Source organism: Bombus terrestris, chromosome 1 (genome assembly GCF_910591885.1).
Source record: "Bombus terrestris chromosome 1, iyBomTerr1.2, whole genome shotgun sequence".
In the NCBI taxonomy this organism is placed as follows: Eukaryota; Metazoa; Arthropoda; class Insecta; order Hymenoptera; family Apidae; genus Bombus; species Bombus terrestris.
Window position 1 is genome coordinate 13,552,146 of NC_063269.1, and position 19,958 is coordinate 13,572,103.

The 19,958-nt window shown below is 32.7% G+C and overlaps 3 protein-coding genes and 1 long non-coding RNA gene across 10 annotated transcripts in view; 1 reads left to right on the top strand and 3 right to left on the bottom strand.

The window, feature by feature from the left end:
* Positions 1–1,200: 1,200 nt before the first annotated feature.
* On the bottom strand, positions 1,201–3,284 carry LOC125385491. Its single transcript, XR_007224837.1, has 4 exons — positions 3,151–3,284; positions 3,017–3,057; positions 2,420–2,936; positions 1,201–2,221 (listed from the first exon to the last, which is right to left on the bottom strand). It is a non-coding gene; the product is annotated as an uncharacterized LOC125385491 (long non-coding RNA).
* Positions 2,761–5,155, top strand: LOC100651188 (short coiled-coil protein B). 3 transcript variants are annotated; one of them, XM_012312674.3, is made up of 4 exons: positions 2,761–2,900; positions 3,357–3,476; positions 3,534–3,635; positions 3,725–5,155. In XM_012312674.3, the coding sequence occupies exons 1-4, from the start codon at positions 2,828–2,830 to the stop codon at positions 3,865–3,867; spliced, it is 438 nt and encodes a 145-aa protein (XP_012168064.1). In that variant the 5' UTR covers positions 2,761–2,827; the 3' UTR covers positions 3,868–5,155. The 3 variants fall into 3 exon arrangements, with proteins under 3 accessions (XP_012168064.1, XP_003393406.1, XP_012168062.1); XM_003393358.4 differs by having other exon boundaries at positions 3,549–3,635; XM_012312672.3 differs by having other exon boundaries at positions 3,357–3,635.
* Positions 5,145–12,085, bottom strand: LOC100651312 (fibroblast growth factor 1). Its single transcript, XM_003393359.4, has 5 exons — positions 11,707–12,085; positions 9,454–9,702; positions 6,055–6,239; positions 5,811–5,914; positions 5,145–5,575 (listed from the first exon to the last, which is right to left on the bottom strand). The coding sequence occupies exons 2-5, from the start codon at positions 9,669–9,671 to the stop codon at positions 5,387–5,389; spliced, it is 696 nt and encodes a 231-aa protein (XP_003393407.1). The 5' UTR covers positions 9,672–9,702; positions 11,707–12,085; the 3' UTR covers positions 5,145–5,386.
* Positions 12,086–16,806: 4,721 nt separating this feature from the next.
* LOC100644874 (uncharacterized protein CG43427) overlaps positions 16,807–19,958 on the bottom strand; it is a 156,761-nt gene continuing 153,609 nt past the window's right edge. For all 5 annotated transcript variants that reach the window (XM_020864424.2, XM_012312631.3, XM_020864426.2 and 2 more), the window contains 5 exons: positions 19,477–19,717; positions 18,833–19,035; positions 18,576–18,748; positions 18,225–18,389; positions 16,807–17,872 (listed from right to left, as the gene is read on the bottom strand). In XM_020864424.2, coding sequence (XP_020720083.2) covers positions 17,850–17,872; positions 18,225–18,389; positions 18,576–18,748; positions 18,833–19,035; positions 19,477–19,717 — 805 coding nt within the window. In that variant the 3' untranslated portion in view covers positions 16,807–17,849. The remainder of the gene's footprint in view (positions 17,873–18,224; positions 18,390–18,575; positions 18,749–18,832; positions 19,036–19,476; positions 19,718–19,958) is intronic.

Sequence of the window (19,958 nt, forward strand, 5' to 3'; positions counted from 1 at the left end):
AACGGCGCTCTACGACCACCGAATAGTCCTTTGTCTCTTTTGCGAATTAATTTCAAGGACGAGGACCTGTGTGCTCCGCGAGGGTTCTTACTTCGCGTCGAGCAAACCCAATTTGCGCTTAAACAAGGAGCATCTTCGCATAACTTAGCCTTGCGTGAAATCCAACGTCAAAGGGAGGAAACTTCTCTTTTTAAGGCAGCTCGACCTCGTAGGATTTAGACGGTGAACTTCAAAGACGTGCCGGATTGAAGGAAAGAATGCGAAGGCTTCCCGGTTATATTAGAAAAGATACTTTCAACGCAGATACGAATAATTTTTTAATTTTTTGAATTTGTTTTTTAATCAGAATTTATAGTTTATAATTGTTATTTGCATCTGTCGTGCGAAAGTTTGAAAATGATCACGAAGTGCTAACGAAATAAACTATATTGAATGTAAATGTCTATTAATAGCAGTAAAATACAACATGCGTATGTTATTAAGAGACACATTTTACTATAATAAAAATAATTTTATATGATTCGATATTTAATTTGTATTTGAAATACGATAGAGATTTAATAAAAAGTTTAAAACAGTCTTTCAGGACCGAGTGCTGCGCCTTATTATTAATAATAGTTAATAGTTTATTATTATTAATATTAATAATAGTACATATTAAGTAACTCTGTTCACAATAAAAACTGTCACGTGTTTGATTATGCTTTGGTAAAAGTTTCATGTTAAGATGTTTACTGAGTTAGTTATTTTCATTCAGTTGAATAAAGATGTATCTTTACATTTATATAAAATTTATAAATTTCATAAATTATTCTTAGGTTAACAACTCTTAGTAATTTAGGTATTCTCAGAAACTCTTATACCGAGAGTAGATTCTGTAGGCTTGTACCATCATTGGATTAAGAAGGCTGCTATATTATCACGGACGAAGAAAATACATATAATTATTTATTGTTAATCAATACTTCAAAACTAATATTTTCGGATATCATTCGTCAAAAATTATCGTATAATTATAAAAAATTATTTTAAAAAGTCACAAATTCAGCATGTTCTAAAACAAACATTCTAAAATTAAAAAACAACAATAATTATATAAAACAATAAAAAAATAACCTAATATTTCGAGCTTTTTAAGAATTTAATAGTTCTCAAAAATATAAATACAATGTTTATGTAATATATTAAGTAACTGTAATATTCTCAATATTTTCGAGGACATCATGCAGTTCATTTTGCATTTCGAAGATAGCTCCGAATCCCTCGGCTTTAAATTCTTTGAAGATACACACTACGCGTAATACTAGACTACTATAAAAAATTTGCATCATATACGTGAAAATGAATGATTCGGTTGACCCACAAAAATTCTTGGAAACGAGATACTGGATCAGCTTCTTGTTATTACCGACTTTAAGTGATTCTCATTCGATTCTTTATAAAAAGAAAATTTACAGTTCTTTTGAAAATGAAACTACATATATACAATATTAAAGAGATAATTGTTCGTGTAAATAATGTGCTATTTTATTTAATATGAAATTTATGCAACAGAGAATGTATAATGTATAGAGGATAACTGATTTAAAGAAAAATCGAATCGTATGCAGTGAGAACCGTTACTGTATCTGTTCCTTATATCTCTTAAAATATGGTGATCATATTTCATTAAAACAAGTAGTTTTGATATTTTAAAAAGTACAATTGCAATTGTGGAATAGAACAGTTGAAATCTATAAAATGGAAGATCATTATAAACTCTCAAGAAACTTGTATTACCTCAACGTATATTAATAATGTCAACTGTAATAACAGAATAATCTTGAAACCTGAACATTCTACTACATTTTCACTGCCTCATATTATCGTAGATCAAGCTCAAAATATGTGTTTATGTTTCATAATTATGCAATTAGGAAATCTAAGATGCCACAATTGCTGAACCTCGAAATCTGAGCTTATACTTCTCTTGCTGTAATCATCTGATCTTAAAATTAGAAGTCAGAACATTTTTGTCAAATTTTCAAACCGCATTTTTAATTTTCAATTCATCTGTCTATTCATGCATATTTGTAATCTATGTTCCTCTGTCTCAATTAATCAGCATATCTACCGTCGAAAAGTTCGGAGTGTAGTCCATTTGTTGTTTGCATAGAACTATAGGGGCGCTATATTATTACTCTACTTTTCTCAGTCAATCTTTTCCACACATACCTAGGCCCTAAATATAAAAATATCATATTAATAAAATCTTCTCACTAAAATCTTTATAGATTCCTATTTTACATCGAAACCCTCAAACATTTACGATCATTCTACAATAAAATTTCATTTATAATCAATAACCCAATGAAATCACAATATATAATCAAAAAATAACATTTAAAATATTTCTTCCAAGCAAATATTCATATAGTACCTTCTAAAATAGTGAAATCACATGAAAGTCCATTTTTCTTATCCAGATGGTAATTCCCATAGTATTATCCATGTATTATCACATAGAATAGTAGGACTCGGTGCCTGTAGGTGTCATCAAGAAAGCAAATGGCGAGCAAGAGCAGTGTCAAACGACATTAAGTCGTTGAATCATCTAGAAATTGAATTGATATTTTCAAGAATTTAGTTAGTAAACTTTTCGATTATACGATTTGTCACTTAGGGTATAACGATCGATCATATCTTGTATCTTTTTCAACAAACGTGGCAACGGTCTCGTGTGGGTTTCCCGTGGAAATCGATAAACTTCAAGGGTCAAACGTTGTACTTGCGCGCAGGTTTGCTTGGAAGTGTGTTATTTCTCTCGTAGAGCATCCTACGCGTCAAGATGTCCACGTCGATGACAGACAAGCTTCTGGATGACATGAACAGCATACCGCTGGCAGACGATGATCCACAAGGTAGGGAACTCGTGCCCATGTCTTTGACCCAATTCTCTTAATTCCAATCATCGCATCTTCATTATAACCTGTTTTTAAGTTTTTCTTAGCGTTCCATGAAATATTTAAACACTTACCTTAGACGGAATCTCGTTGCTTCAGCTTTTAGATCGACGTTCTAATGACAAGAAAATTTATGAAATCGTGGTAAATTGTTAAATGTATAGTTTATTGGCTAATGCAACTAATTAATTTTCGAGTATTTACATACGTGTTGATTCTTGATAAAACGCGAGGTATTTCTGGAATTTTTGGGTCACACAATCCGTGTACTGTTCATATATGAAAAATTCTATTATTTATTATATATATATAAAAATTGTGAAATTGTTATCATCCAAGCGATTAAGGAAATTTAATTTCTGTTAAATTTGCATTATACAAGATAACAGTTAGAATTATTGTTTCTATATACAGTGATAATTCCCGAAGAAGAAATTTTGGACAATAGCTGCCACATATCTGATGCACTTGGCAGTGGACACAGCATGGATTCTATACCATCTACATTTACAAATGGAAGTTGTAGTCCTAACAGTAAGTCTCAAATCGTTTACATTCTACTATTTCACAAAATATCATCAAGCATTCAAGATTATGTGACTGTAGGTTTAGATCCTGATATAAGCCCAGATGAGCAAGAAGAAAAGGCAAGATTGATTGCTCAAGTGCTTGAACTTCAGAACACATTAGATGGTAAATAAATTTCGAATGTGGTCTGCAATTCTTACATATACATTTAATTTACTTAAAATGATTTTCTAAAATATCTTTTTACCGCTCAGATTTATCCCAGAGAGTAGATAGCGTAAAGGAGGAAAACCTGAAGTTGAGAAGTGAAAATCAAGTGCTGAGCCAGTATATTGAGAATTTAATGTCAGCATCGAGTGTTTTTCAATCTACGAGCCCCAACACCAAAAAGAAGTGAATTCACGTTGTCACCTTAGATAACAAATATCGAAGAAACAGGGATCTTAAAATAATGTGATCTTTAATCCTCCATAAAGAGTATGTACACGTGTTTATACTTATAACTGCCTTATTTCACGAGAAGAAGATAAAATTATTGTAGATATAAGAATTCTCAAAACACTTTATTTATAGTCTGTTTAGTATATTCTGCTTATTTCATATTTATACGTTTCATTAATTCGTGTACATACTGTTTATAGAAAAACTCATTTGCGAGCAAAAATTCGCCCGTTTTTTCTTGAAGCGCATATTCGAATCGAATTTGAATTCCGAATTCACGATCCAAATCTGTAGGTCGAGGAATTCATTGTTCAATTTTTTGTTTTTTTAGTCACCGCATACGCTTTTTGCTTAAAAAACGTTTACGCATTTGTTACTTACTACCAAAGAATTCCATTTTGTATTTCGTGCAATGTCGTGTGTATTTGAAGAATCTCAGTTGTCATGACCTAATCTCTTATTGTAAGTATGAAAGTTTATATGAAAGATTAAAATGTGCAATTTGAATGATTGAAATCAAACAATATTCTAGACTTATAATTAAATATCAGTTTCTTGATGTTTTCTGGTGTAAGATTCGTTTTCAGTATTAAATCGCAATTGTTAAAGTTAGTTATCGCTTTTTCACGTATTTGATACTTATAAATAAGAATGCAAGGGTTATAAATGTTTGTAGTTACCGTATTTAATCAAACACCAACATTTTTTAATTCGAGCTTTCGCTTAAGGGTTTCGACATACGTGTATGCAATGTATGTAGATGTACAAAAGAGATAAGAAATAATTATATATATACAATTACATATAGATATAAATAAATATATATATATATATATTATGTATACATATATGTAGTATATATTATATACCATAATTATATATATTATGTACTAATGTATAGTATAATAGTATATATATATATTACATATGATTATATAATATATTAATATAAATTAACGTTCGTGTAAATGCTGCGAGCACAGTGTACATTTTAATCACTAATTTAACTGACTGATTGAAAACGATCGACACTTTGCCTGCAGCATGTTCGATCAACGATTACTACTGCAACTGAGAAAGAAAAAAGATAAGGAAAAAATTATAAAGAAAAAGAAATGTACTGCAATTTAAAACTGCAACTTACAATGAAGTTTCAGTTGGAGGGCACAAGCAGAATGCACAATCTCAAATTATTTCATTGTTGAGTAACATAGTGTTATAATAAACATTATATTCTATTGGAAGGCAACGAGATTATTTATTTCCCATAAAAAGTGTATAATTGATTTCTTGTCGAACGTATGATTTTCGTTGTTAGTAAAAAATTACATAAATTCGTTAAAAAGATTTTTTAAAGTTCGCCATGATGCATCATAATTGATTTAATTTAACATTTGGTGTCTTTTTCTTTGTTTAGGATTCACATAATTGTTACGAATTAATTTAGTTACAGAAATATAAAATATTCGTAGAAATTAATCTTGTCGTATTGCTAGGAATTGTATCGATTTTTGGCCCCAACTTGTTTTTGGTCCTGGCTTTGCTCGTCCATTTTTCTTTATTCCTATCCACCATCCCTGATTCGCGTATTTTCGTGATCGAAAAGCATCGTAGGAACCGACGTTCCATTGCTCCCATTCTGTGTTATCTTTGTTTGCGCTTAGCTGAAATAAATTAATAACAATTATTTGAAACGACTAGCCCCCCATCATTATTTACGTAGATTTCAAATTATATTTATCACTTGATATAATCAAAACAAATTTACATTAATTTAAAAGTACAAATTCTACACTATAAGATACATAAAAATAATGAAACATAATAACTTTGTAACCAATTTCTAGAAATTTAATTATTTTACTCACTACACCTAGTAATAAAAATCCGCGACCTTACCTCACCATATAAACGTCCCTTCTTATTGAAAGCCAAATACAGACTAGTTTCAAGACTTTGTATTCGAATCACTCCAAATGATACCGGTATAATGTGAAGCAAAGCTAGAAATTAATAGAACGAAGAAATTTAAAAAAACTGCTTTCTTCATCCACACTGCAGTTTTTAATGATTATAACAATAAAGTGAATCAATATGGTTTTTATAGTACAGAATTTTTATTTTCATTTTTCGTTGTAGTTACCATGTGGCTCGTTCGTGGCACTCAAACCTCGAACTCGACCAGAGTTCGAAACAGCAAGATGGTATCCGGTTCGACAGAACAATTTGATTACCAAACAATTGTACACAGGATTTTGTGCCGGTTTCCTGGGATCCCATATTACGTAAGGCGGTCGTTTAACCGATTCCGTGATGTAATGCGGAGTTCTGTAAAGGAGAATACAATATTTAGAATCTCCAAACACACACCGGCCGTCTATAAACGTAAATACCAAGTCTACAAATATACACTTAATTTTAAATGTCAATCTTAGACAAAAAGATCCTCGAGACACCAGATAGAAATTTCTTTGAAGTTTTTAGTCACCGTAATATTTTTTAATCACTGTCCCTCCTTCTCTCTTGCGAAGTTTCCAGAAATTAACATATTCATAGTAGGTACTATAAGCTTTATTTTATTATGATTTTATTCGGATTTTTAACTTTTATAGTTTCTGTAAAATTCTAATACGTATTTTAATTTTTGTATTTTGACAAAACGATACGTAAATTAATTTATTTATATTTTCCAATAATGTTACGTTTACACAACTTTCACGTGCTATTTCATTGACCCGGTTAATATTTATCAATACCTTTATTATAAATAAGTTTCGATATATAAATGAATTTCTTATTTTTCGAATGAAAATAATATCGAAGAGAAAAAGATGACACTTCTTGACTATTGAAATAATAGCGACGAGAGTAGGATAAGCTGTCATACGAAACAGATTTATTGCGAAATAACACCTCGGAACGCGCTATATTTATAACATATCACTACGTTTGGAAAAATGGGCCGATCGACTTTTCAGGTCAATAAGCTTCGTGAATGAAGCGTGCTTCGTTACACCGTAGACGTTTTCCAACCCCGTTAATTTTAAACAGATGCTCGAGGGGAAGGAACGCAATACCAATAGACTTTATTCGACAAGCAGTGCATCAACTGATGATAATCAAGCTAATGGTACCAATAATGAAACGTGAAAAATACAAAGTGGATCACGCAATTAGGGTAGATTATACATACAGCGATTAACAAAAGTATTCGAACATTTGTAGAAACATTTTACGAATATATTATGCGTGTTACAAAAAACATTTTGAAATTTCATTAGTGATGAAACACGATTATCATGAGTGCATTAGGAAACTGTAAAACGAATTTCAAAATGTGTATGTATACAAAAGTTACAATATGTTTATTGCAAAATATAAAATTCAGCGAATGATTTGTGCATGATCCTAGTCAATGCAAAAAATAAAAAAAAAAGATGTAAAATACTGTTTAATAATGAAATATAGGTCAACAATTGTAAGCGTACTGCTCCCACGATGAAATGAAATATTTTCTTCGTTTAAAATTCATCAATTTAAAAATTATTACGTCTTGACATTGCACGAACACGCCCCCGTTAATTACACGTAGAATGTGTACTATGATCTATTTGTTGAAACTCGAGCGCACACGGTCATAAACGTCGATCCTAATTTTGCGTTTCACGTCGTGCGTGTGCTTTAATGCAATTCACGCGGAATTGCAGACACGTCGGTTCGTCGGTTGCCACGGTGCTCGAATACCGGTAATAATATAACGTGAACCATACTTACTCCCTATACCTAGTGACCCTGCAACAATATAGAGCAGAAAGTAAATCGATTCAAGTGATCAATGAATACATATCGCGTATCATGTTGTACGGTGTCTGCTACAGTTCTTCATCCATATTCTAATTTCAAGGTCTACCCTGTTCTTATCTTTAAACAGTGATTTCGCGTATCATTTTACAAGATTATTACGCAATTATTTTAGGTTACCGAATCATTCAATTTAAGATCACCGCATATAATGATCTCGATTGACCTCCTGCGTTCCAATTTTTTTCGTAAAACCTCATCAAATTCAACAGATACAAAATAAAATTTGCATTCGTTAATCTTAACATTTTGCCGTTCATATAAATTTACTAGTAACTTCAACCTGTAGCCGGCGATTTTTGGTAGAAAGTTTCAAGTTCATAAACTTTATGTAAAGGGTCACCCAGCGTGTGACACTGACGTGGTGTCACGAAAATGTTGAACTTGAAGATTTAAAACTAAAGTTAGAATTCAACTTAAATTTCTTTATAAACACAAACCTAAATACAAACCTATATTTATCAAATGAAAATCATAATATGCGCTATATGGTTGAATTTCGCGCCATTCGTTCAATGAGAAGAATATCTTTACCATATACGTACATTCTAACACGTGTAATAGTATTTTAAACAACAGACTGTTTTTAATAAAAATACCTCGTCGTTTAATTAACTATTGAATCAATCCCCGCTTAATGATCTATAAAGTAGAGCGTCAGAAAGATTGATAAATTTAAAGCGACTTTATCACGGTACGGAGCGGAAAATAAATCTCGTTAGGTGATCGATGAACTCATTACGGTTCCTTGTGCAACAATGTCCACGTCCCCTTGACTTTTGTTTACCGTAATAATCATCCTTCCATTTGCTACAAGAACTAGACAGCTTTGTGACAATGTTCACTGACCCTCTTCTCCACGCAATAAACTGATTAATTTCACCTTCGAGATCCGAAAACGTTCCAAAACGATCGAAGGGGAAAGCCATAATATGAATAATAGGAAATTTTAAACTGTTAACTTCGCAGTACGCTAGGTGGAGAATTAATCGATTCAAGTGATTAATGAACGTTTATTGTAGGTGGACGTTAAAAGGAAATTACGTCTGTAGACTTATTGTTGCTAGTTTGCAACCCGCTCACAGAAGAATCCGCTGTAAAATATGCATCAACTCTTTCATCAATGTCAAAAATTCATGCATCGCTGCACAAATTATTACGTTAATGCGGATAATCGAGCAGAAATGTACGATTCTGGTCAATTAGTTTCGTTAAATCGCGAAGAAGAGAAAATTTAGAGTAGCGATATTAAAGAATTTTAGAAAATTTCGTAATACAATGTAGCAACTACAAGTACTAATATTTTAAAATCTTGTTCATAAAATAGAAATAAAATGTAATATAGAAATAATATAATGCAACAATTATAAACACCAATTTCTTTTTAAATCTTGTTCTTATTCTAATTTTGTTTCATGAATAAGATCACTGTAATTTGTGATCAATTATCAAATTATATACTTTCAGAGAATTTCTAATTTCCATGTTTATACAAAACGTAATAATTTATAAGAGATTAGCTTTAATAGTAGACGATATTTTAATTAGGAAGTTTCATTGAACAAAGTCAGCTAATAATTAAAGTTTACCATCGAATTGTAACTCGATTAATGTCTGTACAACGTAACGAAGATTCGATCTTATTCTCGGCTATCGACAGCTCGTAATTATCGGCAAATACCCGTTCTCGTCGAACTTCACTGTAGTGGTCGGATGTCTCCTGGTCTCCCTTTTCCTCCTGCGATCCCCATTGATCTCCTTTTCGTTTCCAGGCCCTTTCTCCTCGCAGATTGATAGATCGGAATCGTAGCTGTCGTCGCTGCAACTGTCATCGATGTCGCTGCATTCCTCATCGCATGTTGGTGCTTCTAAGTTTTCGTGAATCCAACGAAGACTCATCCTCTTGTAATAATTTTATTCCCTTGATTACCTTGATAATTAAAAAAAAAACAAATTTTATTAGTGTAGGTAGACGAGATCGATTATTTTACCTCGAATGAGGAAAACAATTAAAATATTTACACCATAATACACGATACGTCTACGTAGAATTATATTAAAGTACAATGGAATTTCATCCTGTAAACATTTGAGAATCTAACGATGATTGATCCTCCTATGGTAATTCTGTCCCCTCTGTACTGTAATTTACGACTGACATGACATGAGGGAAACAAACTTTATTTGTGGATAGTAACGACTTTTTTGTGGATAATTCGAGGGCTGCATTTCACGTTTCGTGAGAAAAATATATTTTTTTGCTCAAAACTGTGTATGTTTCTTTAGTTTATTTGGAATTTATGATGTTACAGGATATAGGATGTGAAAAATGAGTTTGTGAAAATTGTTAGTTTGATTTGGAACGTAGGAGAAAAAAGTAAAGTGTAGATCATTAAAGATCTGAAGTATTTAATTTATCTTAATTTAATATAAGTTTTGTAATTTCTAGATAAATTGTGTGTTACGTTTAAACAATATAAAGATTGAGAGAGGATAAAATAAAGATGAGCATGGGATTAAACGTAAAATATAACGGAGAATAGTACGGTTCAGAATTAGCGGTAGTCTCGGTCTGTTAAAAGTTAAAACAACAGTTCGAATGAAAAACAAGCGTGAATAATACGGAGAAATTTACACCCACAAAAACCCATTGAGATCTTACGTGATTCCAGATGGTTATAAACGTACTGTTAGTGTTCGACAAATATAAAGGTATAAATATGGTTCCCAATTCATTTTATGCTTCGTTGAACCAGCGAAACAGACCATCGATTGATGGAAAATATAAATAGGAAAATTGTCGAAATTGATTATAGTTTATTGAATTTTTTATTTTTGCGGGAGTATCGTGAAAAGCACTTCTGTTTGTAGTTTAATGAATAGAAAACTAACGGTGTTTCCGGTCTGGTAATGTCCAATTACGAGGATAAAGAAATAATAGTTCGGATTGTGTACCATTCGATATGCTATCACCAATGTAACATAAATTAGTCATAGTATAAAAATAAATTAAAAACGTTGGTTAATGTCAAGATTTCTTTACTTGGAATTTACGAAACTAACGATTATAAAATGCTGGGAACGTTTCACTCGTTAAATTCAATTTCGAAATTGTACGCGTTTTTCTACATAAAAAATTCACTTTCCAGTTTTGCAACACTCACTTTTCCTCGAGGTGAACCTGAATCTGATGAACAAATTTTTTACGCAAATCTTTTGTTACAATTCAAACAATTCGAAAATGTTAGATCTCAATTCTACGTTTCTTGGTAGAAGATAGATACTATAATACATTGACGACTGATATTCATAACATCCAAGACAAACAGTTATGAGTTATATTATACTTAGATAATCTTGGTACAAGGAGCTACGCACGCGATGATCGTTCGAAACACTCAACCGTGTATATGATAATTCAGAGAATTTACATGAACATTTCAAAGGAATTATATTTCAAAGTTTAAAAAGAGTCAAAGATTTAAACAATTTTGAATTCTTGACAAGGATGACTAATCTCACGATAATACGAAGCAAATTCTATTTCTTGACATGAAGTGCAGAGTCACGAGTTATACAAAAGCAGATAAGAAATTCAAACAACTCTTCTGTCATATTGTCAATGTCAATTTCTCAATTTAATTATATGTACATATACTTATATGATCAGTGTTCAATTCTCGAGAAACAAATTACTTACTTCCATGAGTTCATTTATTAGAAGAAAATGGCACATACACACATAATAACAAATTCGAAGGTAAATTTTCAAAGTAGTTACATTTGTAACGTCATCACCTTCTTTTGCTTTCCAGTCTATAAAGTTGATTAACGTAGCTTCTGAACGATTGAAATTATCGTGCAGGTGATAAACCAATGATTTGGTAAAACAATTACATATAACGAAATCCCACGCACAATACAAACGTCTCACCTGTCTAAACGTCCGGATAACGCTATTGCGGATCTCGGAAGCAAGTTTCACCCGGTGGATCTCACAGCGATCAGGATTCGAAACAAAAACGCGGTAGTAGCCGATCGACACAGACCTACGGGTTTCGCAACAGTAGAGCGTCAATTGAACAACTGTGGTCGCGGTTCCGTTTCACGAGGTCCACGGGCACATTGTTCGCGTAGTGCACGATTCACCGGCGTCGATGGATGTGCAGACGCACCAGAGCTCGCCTCCTACCCAGGTGCCTCCGCGTTTATCATACGACTGAGCCGTCTCTGCTCCGCGAACCTACGTCGGATAATACTGGATATGACGCCGGCCTATTGGTAGACGGGGTAGTCAGCGGTGGTCAGCAATTCGAAGTAGACTAAATTAAAAACGGGACACGCGGCCAAAATGCGAGCTCAACGAAACGAAAGATCTTTTGTCAGCACCTCGTGAAACTCTGTAAACGAGACACCACCGACGACGCCACTCGTCTAGATAACAATGTCTCATTGAATGTCTACATTTTCTTATCCGTTTACTTTCGTTTCATTTTATCTACTAATATGTTTCATGTCACGCGAAATATTTCGTTTAAGCAATTTGTTTTGATATCTTGATTAGGAAACAGAAAGAAAATTATATATATTGTTAAAATTATTCTTGCGCAATAATTTGCTGACTAATAATATCAATGAATTGACAAATGAGAATTTTACGAATATAGAATATAGAATAACCAAATTAACATTTTACTTGTATTATCATCAAACTCTTCATGATGAGAAACAGAACATCTAGGTACATGCTTTATTTGCTCTTCTATGAAAAAATTTCTCAAGACGAGGTTACACTATTTCAGGGAGCACATATAACAATGGGAAAAATTTTTCTTCAAATCGCTTTTTTACGAAGTTTCAAAGTCATCGATATCTTCTAGAATGAAACCCTAGATTTTCTTATATAATTCATGAATGCACTTTCTCATTTCCTATGTAAAAGTATGAACACAATTTTGTGTCACATAATCTACTGGAATGTAGTGATCGAGAATTTGTTGCGCAATGGAGTTTAGCTGAGCTTCAGGATTGCAATCTTCGCTTAAAATGAATTTCCGAATGAGTATCGTATGGCTCGCTCCATATCGTGCTGTCGAAACCACGAAATAAAATATCTAGGAATTTTTGCTGTTATCATAGGAAAAACCAATCAAATTAACATATTTATGAATCTCCGGATTTCAATTAAATTATTTAAATTTCATAGTCTTTATGGAGAATCTTTCAAACTTGAAATTAAAATAAAATGATATAAATTATTTCTATGCTTTTATGAATCACAATCTATGACTGATACGTAAGTATAAATTTATATTATCATTACATAATATCTATCAACCCCCACGCCACCATGATAATGATATAACGATTTTTTATATGTAACCTACACATGTAAACGTACTTTTCTATATTCCTAGAAAATAATGGAAAATAAATAGAAAAGGAGAAATAGTTTGCTGAATATATGTCAATGAATATGTGGAATATAAAATTAATGATTGTTGTATAATGTGCGCATTATGTGTCATAACCAGATAACGTTACCTTTAAAATGCAACCAAGTCTGGTCTCTGGAGCCTCGTCAACCGCTATGGGACATGCCGTAGTTTCCTGACATGTAACAATGGTTGTGGTTGGAGTGAAACATATATGCATGTAACACGGCGAACGACCGCTACTTTTCCTGCAAAAGTTTCAACTAGATTATCGATGACCAAAGTTCAAAGCTACATAGTTGCATAGGGCCTGTCTGGAATGAAGGTATCGTTATTTTATTCACTCGATACTTTTGCGTTGTTCTCTTCCGGTGCATTCTGATTTATCAATTTTGCATCATCCTCCACGCTTTTTCTTGTGGAAACGCGATTCAATTAGAGCGGTGTATATTAGCTGCTAATGATTGAAAACCAGTTTAAGAAGTTATGTTCCTTTTTCTAAGAATTCACACTATATTTTTTAAAGGATTTTCTGCCAAGTGCATTCACAATTTTTTTCTGATTTTCTTAAACGTGCTTTCTGGAAATCTTTGCAGGAATTCTAAGAATTTTGTAATACTAATCCTAATATTATTTGTATAAAGATCACAGGTGGAAGACATGATAATCTACCAACTCTGGTTTTTTACAATCATATTATACTCTTCATCAAAATATAATGTCGATATATGTCAAAACTCTACATGCACCTACTCTCCACATACATTCCTGGAATTGCTCTTTTAACATAAATATTTGTTCGTTCATACCGTATTCGTGGAGTGACGAATAATGAAAAATAAAACAGAAATAGAGGAAGTACGTCGCTTAAGTTGACACAGTTATGTTTCTCGTGATGATGGACAGCACACACTTTGACATTTAATGAATCTACCACTTATAATTCAAACTAACTCGCGAAATATTTGTTGCCTGAAGGTTGAACTATTCCACTGATTCTATCGAAAAAGTAATTTTGTTCCCGATTGCTATCTAATGTGTAGCATACCGAAATAGATATGAGTCTGTTAATGGAAAATATTCAAATTAACTATATTGAAAAGATGATTCGTCAAGTTAGATCAGACTACTAAAAGCAGTCTGTTTTTCGACGAGTGATGGTCGTTTGGTATTTTTCTAGCATTGACAAAGTCGAAAATTACTATGAAATTGCTCGGTGTTTCTAGAGCGGAGACTTCTTATTCCTTAATCTAGACTTCGCGTGCTGTTCGTCTATGGTAAGGAAGAAACGATAGAAATCATAGTTTTGAGAAAATTAAGGACAATCCTTATATCGTGGAAGATCCTAAGGTTTTGTAAGTTACCGGAAAGAACTTGAATGATTTACGGTTGCGTGCGAGTATTGTATCGAATTGATTATCTATTCAACGGGTAAATTTTATGGTCGACAAAGATCTAAGCAGTTAGAAGTGTTACGCTCCAGTTCGGAATATCTATTGTATGTGTTTAACGAACTGAAGATAAAAACGTGTCTCACATCTGAATATCTTGTAACGGTATCAAAAGACTATCAGAATTTCGAAATTAACTTTTGACTATTTTAATTTTTATTAATAGATTCTTCTAATAGTTTTCTAATAATTTTCTACACTAATCTTCTTATATATCCTTGCAGAACATTTTTTTAAATCTCAAGATCACGTTGAATCTGTTTCAATGGGATGACGTGAAATAGAATTTTTAGATCATTTCAAAATATGAATCAGGTGCCTTAAAATCGAGCCAACATAAAATGAATAAAAATAAAAATGTTATGCAAAATTTCAATTAAAATAATTTTAGCATACTCCATTTGCAATTTTATTTTCGATCAATTTACATTATCGATTTCTGCTTCCTAACATTATAGCTATGAAAAGGAATTCCAAGCACACGCTTAGTATTTTTTTCATCTCTATTTATCTCTCCACCTATATTCCGTAGAATATAAATTATGCAATTTAATGAATTTGAAGTGTTTATAACATTATGGTAAGCTATATACATATATTGCTCGGCCTGTAATGGGTTAAATTCGTTTTCCACCCCAAATTTCGTTCTCTGGTCAAACCTATCGGCAAACGCAATTATCAGAACTACAGACATTCAAACCGATGTGCTCAATTATCTGTCTTCTATAATTCTATAACACGACTTGGAACAGGACGTACGATTTATCAAAATTGCTGAAACGTGAGACTCGTGTCATCGCGATTTATCCCCGTGTGATGAACGTGCACACGTTCGACTATTGAGGGATGTTACTCGAGTTACTGAAACCGATCAAGCATGTCGAGAGGTGGCTGAGTAATTCAATTCCCCGTGACGAGCTGCAACGCAGTTCCAGCCACCGATTCGTCTCTCTTCGACGCCGGCTTTTCACGCTGTTACGTAATTCAACCTAGAATTAATCTTTTCCAAGGAAGCAGGGTGCGGCGAAATGGATATCCAGCTACCGTGTGCACGTGCATTATACTCTATTCTGTTTGTGAGACAGTACTCGTCAATCTATGCCTCTAATTCTCATAGTCGTGATGTTGACGAAGTTTCTTGTGTGTTTCAACACATGTGAGAGAGTTGAGTGAAAGTTTGTCGAATGGAAAGTGTTGTGCGAATTCTTAAACTTTTCCTGTAAAAACATGCATATAATGTTAGATATAATTCAAAGTTGAGAATATCCTTGTTTTGCTAAATTGTGTCTTAGACAGAGGAATTTGTTAAAATTTCAGAAGTTGATTTCTATCAATAAATACATTTTTGAAGTCTCAGAGCTTGATATGTACATTATAGGTAGACAAAAGACCAGTGTCGAAATCTATTTATTATAATAAATTTGCCCTTCGCGTTTTTCTCCTGGATTTAAAAAAATGAATATGAAAAAGATGGAAAGTAAATTCATAGATTATCTATAAAATATATCTCAGTTTTTATTATAGTCGAAACTGCTAAGTTCAAGAAATTCAAGGAATAGGTCAGTAGATAAAAGAATATTACTGTTTTCAAACTTCTATTTTTACTTCATCTCTTTAATTACAAATAGTTTAGGAAACTTATGATTCATACATGATTAACTTTTTCTTTATGTGAATATTTTAACTAATGTTTTTACCAAGAACTTTATTTTAGATGAAAGGAATTTATTAACGTTGAATAAACAAATTCTTTAACATTTATTAACTTTAGTATAGTAATTGCTTAAGATAAAACCAGCTATGAAAGTTTTTAATGAAGTTCACACGAGGAAGTAAAAAGTTCATCAGGAATGTATCTTCCAGAAGTTTAAAACGTTCGACGACCCTTAGCCTCTTATTTTTCGACGTCAGCAGACTCTCTTTTTATCTGATTAGCTATAGTCTCTGCTAGTTCTTTTACGAGCATCAAAGGCTCTAAATATAGACTGATGATGGATCATCGAAAATTTCCATCACAGGAAAAGATCCACCATGTTTGCGTACCTTTTTATTCGCTATAATCAGACGGTTAAACTAGCGTATAATTAATTCAGTGATTTTTAAGTAGGATGTATTGAAGCGACAGGAAATCGAGGTAAGATAACCAACTTTATCGCTATAATAAACATTTATTCTCAATAATATAAAATTACATGTTCGCAATAACACGAGACACATATCATACAATATTTCACAATAGCAAGTATGCGTATGCGATGCGATATGACGGTTGCACACGACGACTATTATCGATCAAAGGGGTAACAAAAAGTAATCGTCGTCGAATCGCGCGACGCATCGAGCATTTTTCATATTTTTTCTTTGTTATTTCGTCACAGTGAAGGGAAAGAAAGAACACAAAATTCGAGCCTAATTGCATCTCGTTATACAACTTTACAGTTAATGGCGCTGTACTACCATAATAATCAACTAGAATCTAAATGATCGCTTGTGAAATACAGAGGCTTGTGTCATTCCATTTGATTGAAATTATCTACTGATTTGTAAGCATTTAGAAGAAAAATTAGAGAGAGAAAAAAACAGTGAACAAAATAAGAGACAAGTATCTCAAAGAATTAGAAAAAGGAAGGGAGGGGGTGAGTTTCGTATTATAGCCGTCACACATCAAAGGGATTTTCTCTCATAAATACCACACGGAGTAACTATATTACAAAAATATACATATGAATAGTTCGCCGATATTTCGCTAAATCCACACAAAATCGACACATTTTTTTTCAGTGTGTCGACAGCTGCCATTTTTGCGATTTCTCAATTCACTGAATTTTATTTCCCTAATATTATGCTAATTACATAAATACACGTTTATTTACATGTTGTTGTCTGTACGTCCTAATAGTTAGTCGATTGAAAAGAAATCGGCGTGTTACGTGAAAAAGAATCTTGATTTCATTTTTTTTTTTTTTTAATTAAAGCGCACGTAGGAATACCTTACGTAAGACGAGGACTCCACGTCCATTTTGCTTCTCGCTCGTACCGTTTATCAGACTTTTATGTACAGAAAAGAGTTGGTGCCGCGGTCGCGTATCACCGGTAGCTAAATGATCAACTATAACTTATAAAATATAGCTGAACGATGCTATATTCAAGTTAGTCAATGTGGTCCCATTAACTACTGTTTGGTTTTGGTTTCACACGCAACTGAACTTGACACCTGAAACATTTTATAATAATATATATAAGATAATTTTTATGATAAATATAATAACAAATATAATATAGTTTTTATTATAAGATAGTAAGATTGAAAACGAAAGAAAGAACAAAATATTGCAAGTTAATAAAATGTAGAAAATAAATTTGTTGTATAAAAATTCTTTACTTAAATGCATACTTTATAATCTATAATCTTTTTACCAAGTTTGTTCTGAAAAATAGCTTTTACGTTTATTCGTTCACTAATAATAATAATAATAATAAAAAAAAAAAAAAACGTTGGCTGGGGATCATTGACGTTTACCTAATTTTAATCATAGGTATAAATAGGGTAAGCTAAATGTGGATACCGTCGTCACTGGAGTAGCAGTTATGGCAGTGAAGCTTTTGATTCCTAACGCGCACGTCTGTTCCCATTAATCCGTCACCGAGCCGAACATGACACACGCAGCATTTGAAACATTCCATGTGATAGAACAGCCGCAAGCTTTCGATAATCATCGCAGCGCCTCGACCTGGTGATTCAAAATTAGTCATCTCATTTCATTTTCCAAACGATTTAAATTAGTATAATATAAAAATCACTTTAAATTAAGTTAAGAATGTGGAGAGAAGATTGACAAATTTTTAGGTAAACGCTTCAAAATCTTTTCATTTTTCTATCAAATATTATATTCTATAACGCATTTTTCTTTACGCACCTAATTCATCTCCACAATGCGAGCATTTCTTTTTCCCACTAACGCTTAACATTTTCTCCTGATTCTCGTTATTTATCGCAGGCGGTTGCTGAGGTTTTTGAGGCTGCATAACATGTTGCTGCGGTTGATGTTGCAACGCAGAGAGATGCTCCTGGCTGGTACTATGTTCTAATCTATAAAAATTCAAAGCGAATTGAATAAATAATTCCTAAAAGTTATGACAAATTTATGAGAAATTTCTTTGTTTCGATATTAACCTTCTTCTTGGCGGAAGAGGTTTCTCCTGCGCTCTATTCTGCACTCTTTGCGTAAGGGTTTGTATGATAGAGTCAGGCAATGGTTTACTGTCCGACCTGGTAGGAGTCATAGCATAAGGAACCGACGTCCCTGTTACGTGCATTTGAGGTTTCCGCGGTGGCGATCGTTGATTCTTTTCACTAATCCTTCTTTGTTCTGCTTCCTATGCATCATACCATTTAAATTTGAGATTAATAACATTTATTATGCAGGTTAATATCAATTAAGTTAAATTGACATTATTTGTTTCCTACAAAACATGATGGATTTATCATCTATTTTCAAAAGCTTATATCTTCGAATCTATTAGAATATTCCCTTCCTTAAGTACTTCATATTAAAATACTTCTATCTAATCATCAGGACACATAAAAATCAGAAAATCGACAAACATAAACTTTTCATATTAGTTCCGTGTGTAAATATGTGTAATTTTGTATTATACTTCCGCGTTTCCCCTATTTTATATTATTAATATCATCAGGTGTAAATGTTTTTTCTAAATTTGATATAATAAACAATTTGATATATGACTTGATAAAGTTGTGAAAATTATTCGTGTTATATCTTAATTGTTTCTTGTGAGATATCATAAAATATTTACCTGAATAAGCCAATGCTGGTAATTCAAATCGTGAGCGCCTCGTGGCACGTCGCTCTTCCTTCGTTGAACCCATTGATCGCCTTGAACGATTCGTGGTCGAGGAACTGCACTGAGAGCTTGCAACGTTTGCCTGCTCATCTGTTGACCAGCATGGCTCGCGAGTGTTGTAACCGATGCACTGTGTCGCAAAGGAGCATCCACTTGCTGAGGGATCGAATCTGCTGACGGAATTCTGCTGCTCCTGTTCATTTTACAATGTTATCCATACAAACTATTACAATTTCATTCGATCTTTGTTTTTATCATTGCTTTTCGTTCTTTCAAATTTATAGAATCTGTTCAAGTGCCGAAACTTTGTACGACATTTAATCGCATGTCGTTAAGATATTACTTTAACTTTGAATTTTATTACATTTAATCTTTAACTTCTATTGTAAAATTATGTTAAGCACAGGCGATATCAACTGATCAAAGATTATGAA